This window comes from Manis javanica, chromosome 17, assembly GCF_040802235.1.
Source record: "Manis javanica isolate MJ-LG chromosome 17, MJ_LKY, whole genome shotgun sequence".
In the NCBI taxonomy this organism is placed as follows: Eukaryota; Metazoa; Chordata; class Mammalia; order Pholidota; family Manidae; genus Manis; species Manis javanica.
The window spans coordinates 15,421,080-15,430,366 of record NC_133172.1 but is presented as its reverse complement, the minus strand read 5'-3'; the positions used below and the strand labels follow the sequence as shown (position 1 = coordinate 15,430,366).

Below are 9,287 nucleotides of genomic sequence, written 5' to 3'. Positions count from 1 at the left end.
TAAAATCCACTTTCTTTCCACCATATCAACACCTCTTATATTAATGCCAAATATACATTCATTTTTGTGCCAGTTGCTTTCCTTTCTATACTCTTTAGGGGAGGCAAGAAGGAAGAGGACAAGGACAGACTCTTTGGCCTCAAGGTCTCCAGAACTGAGCACCACTGGTTTTTGGGAAGTTTTCCCACTTGCAGAGGTACGTGTCTGAGCTACCCAGACACCTTTCTGGAAAAGCAACATAAGAGGAAAAGGGACACATTACAGAGGCCAAAAAGAAAAATGATTCAGGTCAAGGCTGCAGAGTCATATGGGCCATTCTTACTTCTTGCTGCAAATGAGAATTTCCTCTTTATTCCACATATAGAAGGTGATTTCTGGAGCTGGGTAGGAAAAGGGCTTTGGCCTGGTCTTACCTCTGTGTGGGCCCTAGGGATAAAGGTCTAGATTCTGGTGATAATGCCTTCCTCCATGTAGGAATGAGTCAGTCCCTCCAGTAAGTCCCCAGTTAAGGGTTTGGGGCAATGATGTGGGGCAGTTCTTTGGTGAGGTGAATATCAGCTTCGGGCAAGCTCTTCCAGGCAAGTTCTAAAATTCCATAACGGGCAATACCTATAGGAAGTATGGTACGCACATTGTTCTGCCCTGGGATGGGCACCACCTCCTGGAACTCCAGAGGACCTCTAGGAATGTAAGAGCTACCACAGAGCAAGTGGTAGAACAACCGTTCCCCAGGAGCCAGCTCCATGGTCTTTAGGGCCTCTCTGTAGGTGATCTCATGGGATTGGGGTTCCTCTCTCACTAGCAGCTCCTGTAGCAGTCTCTGGATTTGGGGTGACTTAAGTTGGTACAGGTCCATGAGCTGGTAGAACTGTTCCATCCAAGCAGCACTGTCTTTTGCATGTTGCTCCCGCAACACCCGCAGAACATGGTACACTGCTACAAATGTCTCCCATGGAAGCACCTCCTTCTTAGAGATGGACTGTGCCTTTTTCACCAACTTGGGCAACTTGGGAAACCTGCCCTTACCTGTAAAAGCCCCATGATCTTTCTGAAACATAGGAGTTAGGGTTTGTTTTTCTACAGAGTCATGGGCATCTGTGAAAATGTCTCCTGTGGCAGGATAAAAGTACTGTCTATGCATCTCCTTGAGAGCAGTGGATATCTGCTCTGCCCGTGCACTCTTGTAAGGCCCTCCTAGAAGATGCAAGTTTAGAGCCTTTGAGTCTGGAATCCCTTTGGTAGATAATGGGGACTTTGGTATGGGGACAGCCCAAGATCTGAGCCAGCTTTCCTTTTCCTTTCCTTTTATAGGAGGGATCGCTTTCACGTAATTTAGACCCATGGGCTCCTTACTGGGTCTTGAGATACGTGTACTCTGTGACTCCAGGATCTGCCTGTGATGGTGCACAACAGCTTCAAGTTGGGCCAGACGTAGCCACTCTATGTTTCCCTTTGAGGTGAAGTCTTTGAGAAGCTGGCACAATCTGTGGAAACTATCCCTGGAAAGCTGTTCTCCTGCTTCCATCCATTCTAGGACATGGTGGATCCAGTCTACATCTGAGAGGCTTACTTCTGCATATATTTCCTTAGCCAAGGTTTCAGGCACAGGTGATTTTCTCTTGGTCTGGCCCATCAGAGATGTATGATGCTGCAAGAGCTGCTGCCACTTGGCCCCTCGTGGTTTGCCTTGGAGTTTCAGAGCTTCCATGGTCTTCCTCAACATGTGGGATAAATACGGGGTCTCTAAGTCCAGCTCTTGGGACTCCAAAATTGTATCCCAAACTTGTGGAGATATGGGCTTATGGCCCTTCAGCAGTTCTTGTTCACCCATAAACCTTGTCCCTGGGACTATACTGGGCATCTCAAGCACCATGGCCTTATCTTTCCCAGATACTTGTTTCATAGACACTGGCTCTGGCATCTTCTCTTCCTTCTTCAGAGCTATTGAGGTCAGTCTCTTGGAAGGGATTTTTGGAACTCCCGATTTCGTAGCACTGCCTTTGATCTCGGGGATTCTTTTTCCAATAGAAGAGACAGTTTGTCTTCCTCCTAGATCCTTTCTTCTCTCTTCTTGAAACTCTGGTGTTTCTTTTTCTGAGAGTGTTTTTTTCTTGGCTGCCTCTTCCTCCAGTGAGCTTCTCCCCTCGGCCTCCTCCTCATTCTCACCCAGACGTTCCGGCTCTCCCTCACTCATGCCTTCCTCCTGCCCTTCAAATCCTTCCTCCTCCTCCTCCCCTCCCTGCGCCTTCTTCTTCTCCTGAAAGAGCTCCCAGCTGGGGTGCTGATCTGCCAGCACCTCCTGAGCCACGGTCACTAGCTCAGTGTTTAGATCTTCTGACATTTTTGTTTGGGAGCCAGATATCCTCAGGGCCATGAGACGACACAGATCATCCCGCCATGAGGAGCCATCTCCAGGGGTGGTCCTGAGGCCAGGCACCCCATGGGCACCCTGCCCTCCGGCTTTCACCTTCCTCACAACTAGTTCTTCCTTTACAGGAGGCAGATGTTCCTCAATAACTTCAGCTTTTTTGGTCTTCTTGCGCCTCTTTATGGGTTTCCGAACTGTTGTTTTCTTGCCTTTTTTCTCACGTATTTCCTGTAGCATCTTCAAGGCCATTGCAACATGATCCTTTGAGGCATCTTTCTCTGGAGATTGTTCAGCATCTTTTGAAATCTTCAGTATAGTGGCAACTGAAGACCTTCTGGAATCGATGTCTGTATCCTCCACCTCAACTGGTTCAGCTGCACCCTGGTCACATACACCCTCTAAAAGGCCTGGCTCTATGCCAGTCTCTATCTTCTTGAAGCCCCGCAACCATTTTCGGGTGGCTGAGAAAATCAGGAGATAAGGAAAATCAGTATAAGGAAGGCAGGGAGGCTTAAATGAAATCCTTTCCAATATCTGGTATGAGCAGCTAACAGAAACAGTCATAAAAGTAGCAACTGAGGGGGCTGAGGCCTTTAAGAAAAGGATTCTCCCTTCTTTAGTCTAGTGCCCTCCTCCACCCTCCCATACCAAACCCTATAGAGAGAGGCCTTAGAGTCTCCCTAAGTTTGGGTGGATTCTTTCTAGGAAGGTTCTTTTCAGTGAAAAGATCTTTCCACTTATTTGCAGTCCTACCTGATATTTTGCCCCACTTTGGCTCTAACCAACCCTGCCTCTTGGGGACCCTGAAGCACAAACCCAATCACCCCATACATACTAGGCTTTGTGCCTGCTGTTCGGCCCCGTCTTTGGCCTTTGCTGGGCTTGATGGCAACTTTGGGTTTTTCAAGAACTGTATCAGGTTGCACAGGAAAAGACCTATGTTGAGAAGCCCTTGAGACATCCAAAGAAAAAGCAGGCTTTTCATATTCATGTGACAAAGTCAGGTTTTCACTCAACCGCTGCTCCACTTGAGTAGAAAGGATCTGGAGATCTGTGGCCCGCATCCCCAGCAGATGGTCCAGGGGTTCATCCCCAACCATTTCCTGCCTATGAAAATCAAAGGAGAGGAAGAACCGTGCTGAATCAGGGACAAGAAGGATGATGAAAAGGAAAGAATTGCTGTAGCACAGGTAGGAGGCTTGGCAAAGTGGCCAAAAAGTGACAGTGTATGTAGAGGTAAAGGATGGCCAAGAAAAAATAAAAAGCCTAGAAAGCCAGGATGGCAGTGCCTCTTGTATGGAGGCTGCAGGGGTAGGAGAAAAACATGAAAAGGGGAACTTGAAAAGGTAAGAAACAGCAAAAGAAGAAAGGGAGAAGGAGTAAGCTGTAGGGGACTGCCAAGATAGCCTAGGGATGGAAAGACTGTGAAAGAAGGAAACAGATAGGAAGACCTAATGAACAAGGATGAAGAGATAGTGAAGGGAGGGAAGGGGGAAGTTGGGGAGGAGGAGAAGAAAATTAGAAGGTAGTAAAGAATTGAGGAAGACACCGAGGACTTACCGCATCTCTCGGAAAGTCTCTCGGTTCTGGATCAAACTTAAGAGTGAGGTCTTAGTGTGAATCCCAGTGTCAGGCATGAGGCTCCAGGCCTTCTCTCTCACTCTCTGGTCCTTGTCCATCAGTCCTTGGGACAGAGGTATGGCAAAGAGATGAGTAACCATTCCTAGACGCTTCAGCCCATCCCAGGCTAGCTCTCGGATCTGTGGATGGGAATTGGTTGTACCATCCAGCAGACGATGGGCTGTTTCAGAGTGCAGAGACGGAGACACCTGGTAAGAGGCAAAGATTTGCCCTAGTGCACCAATACAGCACTGGTACTTCAGTGGAGAGGCATGGATCATAATGTTGAGGACTGTCTCAATCAGGCTACTGACAGCTATTTCACTCATCTTTCTTCCCAGCCAGCTGTGGTTTGTTGGGTCTGTAAGGACACTGTAGGTTACATCCTTGCTCATTCTCATTTCTATGAAGTCTTCATCCTCCTTTTCTGGTGGATATTCTCCCACATTACTTATTGCTTTTACCCCAGCATGCCAGAAGAAGAATTGCCGAGACTTGTCCCATTCCAGTTCCCGCATAGATGAGTGCAGGTTGCATTGCAGGTATATCGGGCTGCCCTCTGGAAAAAGACGGGCACGGATCACTGAGTTGGGGATGTAGCAATCAGGCGCTAACAGCCATTTCTGCCCATGACCAAAGTAGCCTTGCAGTATTTTACAGGGGTTGAGTCCATCCCATGTAGTCAGCTGTAGTTGGGGAGGAACCACATAATGGGTATGATGAGGTTTGCTCTCCTGCATGCTATCAGTTTCCTCCTTATACAAGGACTCCTGTCTGTAGGTCGACAGTAACACGGGGCTTCCTTCCTCATCTTCTTCTATGACATGTGGCACAGTATGGTCAAAGGCAATGGCCCGCCTATTGACAAGGCTTTCCAAGTGCACTAATTCCTTCTTGTGTCCAAGATAGACATACTTGGGCACAAACATGGTCTCAAAGGAGAAGAAGAAGCTTGGTATGAAAGGCTTAGGGATTTCCAGCATGTCATCTGTCATGCTCATAAAGGAAAGGTGAACCAGCAGGGTGCGGGGAAGCAGTTTTAGACAGGACACCAGATAAAGACTCTGGTTGAAAGCCACAAGCAGGTCACCCCGGTCATTTGCAAAGCAGAGTGGGCCAAAGTGCAATGGTGAGTCCAGCATGGCTACAAGTCTACCATGGAAGTTCCAGATCCGCACAGAGCCATCAATACCACCTGTGACAAAAAGACTCAAGGACAGGCAGACATCAAAGGATGTGATGGTGCACTGGTGCAGAGGCAGTGTCTCTATGAACTTGGAGCCTTTCTGTGACCCAGAGGACAGAAAATCATGGAACTTCCAGAGACGCAAGCAGTTAGTGTCCGTGATGGCACCCACAGACTTGGGCAAGAGTATCAGGTGTTTTAGTTGACAGCTACTGAGAATGCTGGCAAGGGGCTGCAGATATACTCTGATCCCCTCAAGCACAGCTTCTGATAGGTGTATGTAGTTATCCATTCCATAGGAACAGAGCAAAGAGTTTTCTCGGCCACCAAAAATCTCTGGAGGCAATGTAGAGAGTGCCAGTACAGCCCCAAAGTGCATGAATCTCTCTATTTGGGCACAGCTATGCTGGGAGAGCACTTTTATCACACCAGTCTGGTGTCCAGAGAACACTAGTCCTTGCAGACCCCGACCCAGGCGGAAATGCCCATAAGCCAGGCATTGTACCCGGTCATAAGAATTCAGTGAGGTGCATAAAAGATACTTGGCTGGGCAAGGGGAGCGCGTTGTGTCAAATACCAGCACTTCTGTGCTGCCTGTTGCTACAAACAGCTCCTCTTTATCTGGGTCATAGGCCCAATCCACAGCCTGGTCCAGGATTGAGAAGGGCCAGGTGAGAACCAGAAGATTCCCTGTTACTGGGGACACAAAGCGTAACAAGCCATCTTCAGTTGTACACAGGATCCGGAACCAGTTATAACCACAGCAGACCCTTCGCACCTGTTGGGGAGCAGAGCCACAGACATTGAAGAGGCTATAGAAGCAGGGAAGAGAGCTCAAGGAGAAAGTATGGGTAGTCTGGCAGAAGAAAGTACTGCTATCGATAAACTGGAGTCGGTACAGTTCCTCACCAAGTTCTAGCTGCCGCAGCAGGTTCCCTGAAGCAAGGCTCCACTCCTTGATTAAGCCTTCCCTGCCAGCTGTTAGCAGGGTGTGGGCTTCTGGCCAGCTGCGGATACACACCACTGAGGAGGAATGGGCCTTGAAACTGTGGAGAGAGTGGCCCTGGGTAAGGCTCCATACTTGGACTTCCCCAGTCTTGTTTCCAGCATAGAGAAAGTCCTGATCAAAACAGGTGAAGCAGGAGCTGATAGAGGAGCCACTGGTGGTAGAAGTGAACTTCCTCACCTCTCCCAGCTGGCCTGGGCCCTGACGCTCCAGGACCCTCACCACAGTCTCACAAAGGGCCAGGAGGGTGCCACTGGGACCATTCAACACGATGTCCTGGACAAGCTCATCACCAGGCATGGGAATCACGTAGGCTATTTGGAGGCCCTTGCCACTCAGCTCAATGATCCAAGTGACCACTGCCCCCAGGATGCCCGAAAAAAGCATCTTCGTTTCCGGGTCATAGCACAGGCAGTTGATGTTAAAGCGGCAGGGCACTATACCCAAGGGTTTGAATCACCGAAAGTGGTCCCCAAAGAGCCGCAGGAGCAGGTCACCACAGTAAGCCACGAGGATATGAAAGGAACCTGTGTGAACCATGGACTGGATGGGTGGCAGTTGTTCCATCATGGAGAATGTTCTCTTCTCGACCACGTCCTCAGTTTTGCTTTTCATCCATACTACAGCCTGGAAGACAGTAAGATGGAGACTGCCTAGAGCAGAGAGTAAAAGAGGAAAGGGCAGAATATTCAGCTCTTCTCCCTTGATATTGTGCGAAGGAGGAATTGGAAGACTCTAGAGTGATATCACTCCCTGCTTACAGGAGTTGCAAATATTGTAGAAGCAGGAAGCCTAGGACTCTTTCCCTAATCTTGGTCTACTTTAGGGGAAGCATAAAATCCATTCAGCATGGAGACTATACTAGGAAAAGATGAGGGGGAAATCCTGGATCCAGGTCACTTTCATTTAAGGGCTATGTATCCTTTGTCAGTCTAGGGTGGAGGCTTATATGGGCATGGCCCTGCAGAATGGGCTGAGAAGGAGAAGAAAGGCTAGGCAGTCTTACCTGTGTATCTTTTGTGCTTGGCGTCACCCACGAGAGGGAGGCAAAGAAGTTGGCATCACTGAAGTAATAGCATACAAACGGCATATTGTGAGGATGGCAAGACTCTTTGAACAGTGTCTGGGACCGATCACTCAGCACAACTACGTCACTCTTTGGACCATCTAAGGTTTGCTGGGGAGAGGCATGGCATAAACCAAGAGAGCAGGACACACATGCACTAAACATACTCTACACAAGCCACAACTGAAGCAGTTCCCAAAGTCATGCCTCAACCCCAAGGACCACTCCTGCTACACCCATGTGCGTGCAACTTACCACCTGCAGGACACCCACCCTCCAAGAGGATGCAAACAAATTCCCCACACAAGACAGAACCACACCCCTAAGAGGGTCTGTATGGGTAAATTTTATAGTGTGAGCACAGGGGAAAAGCGATGTTCTTCCCAACATGAATTAGCTATACTTGTCCTCTGACATCCTCCCTCCATCTAAAAGGTACTTATGTCATAAAAGACTTAGGTTAACAGAATACGCAGGCAAGTGCACCACCATACACCCATGTGTAATGTAACAGGGTGTCCCAAAAGTCAGTGCAGCTTTGAGTTATTAAGCTTAAAACAGCACTAAAATTTTTGTCACCCCCTACCTGGCCTTTAAATTTGACAAAGAAGACAATAAATATACAATCTGTATTCTCCCACAGTGAAAGAGCACGTGCTGTGAAACATGCAGCTGGAAACTTTTCCCACAGAGCAAACCAAAGCAAAACTGGGGTTGGCCAATGTTCTCTAGTGCCTTCTCCCTTCCCTTTTACAAAAATCCCTCTTCCCAGAGCATTGGTTCCTCTGACATTTCCACTATCAAATGTCCTTGCAAGAGGTCCCTAGACTCATTTGGAAATTGATGGCCTGCTTCCTACTAAGGCGACATTTGCCCTTATGATCTGCCCTGCCTGCTTCCTGCTTCCACGGAAAATCCATGCTCCTCTGAAGTGCTCATGACTATTGAGATGGATAGAGGCTGGTAATAAGTTTACATCCTATGTGTATATTACCTTGCTTTTCTGTAGGATGTCATTTATGAGGTATTTAAAATCTTTCCACAAGGGAATGAGTCTGGGGGATGACATCACCTTGATTATCTCCTGATCCTCCTGGTTGCTTAAAAACCTGTAGGAATCCAAAAGAGGTCAGCTTAGCAACTACTACTTTTTGTGGATCTAGGGATCAGAAGGCAAGATCCATGAACTCATGTTTATTGGACACATTTTGAATGTCAAATACTATGCATAAGACACACCTTCTCACTTAATTCTCACTACAGCCCAGTGAGGTAGGCATTTCCTCATTTTATAGATGAGAAACCTGAGGCTTGGAGGGGGTAAAAAAAGAGTTGGGGATTGAATCTTAGCACTGGCTATCATAACCCAGCAGGCTATTATGGGTGTGGGAAGCAGAGAAACCTTAGAGGGGGGCTAGAAGGAAACACCATCACAGACAAGAAATAGCGGTTTGCTGGTGGTGGTGTGTCAAGAGAGCATTTTGTGAGGACTAGGAGTTCCCAAAATTCGGTCTCTGGACCTCCTGCACCAGGATTCCTGAGGGAGGGAGTACGTCTTAAACTGCAGATCCCTAGGTCCTACCCCAGACCTACTGAAGCAGAACTGCGGAGGTGGGAGCCAGTGATCTTCCCTTGTGACAGGCTCCCTAGGTGATTTTTTTTTTGCCCATGGATATCCAGTTGTCCTAAAACCATTTATTAAAAAGACTATTCTTTTCCCCACTGAGCTGACACGCTTGTTGAAAATAAGCTGACTGTAAATAAGAGTTTATCTCTGGACTTTCAGTTATCTCCTATTTATCTATATGTTCTTATTCCAGTATCATCTGATCTTGATTACCGTAGCTTTTTAGTAAGCTTTGAAATTGAAAAAAAAAAAAAGGGAGTCTTCCAACTTGTCTTTTTTCAAGAGTGTTTTGGTTATTCTAACCCTTCCATATGAATGTCAGGAACAGCTCGTCAATTTCTGCAAAAAAGAAGCTGGAATTTTGGTAAGGGTTGCACTGAATGCACGATGCATTTGAAGAGTATAGCCATCTTA

At 47.6% G+C, this 9,287-nt stretch overlaps 1 protein-coding gene across 1 annotated transcript; it reads right to left on the bottom strand.

Annotated features, from left to right (window-relative positions):
* Nucleotides 1-379: 379 nt before the first annotated feature.
* WDR87 (WD repeat domain 87) lies at nt 380-8,315 on the bottom strand. Its single transcript, XM_037021441.2, is given in 6 exon segments — nt 380-2,215; nt 2,246-2,829; nt 3,204-3,475; nt 3,929-6,807; nt 7,187-7,357; nt 8,241-8,315. Coding segments are annotated over 6 exon segments (5,691 nt in total). The 3' UTR covers nt 380-505.
* Nucleotides 8,316-9,287: the final 972 nt, after the last annotated feature.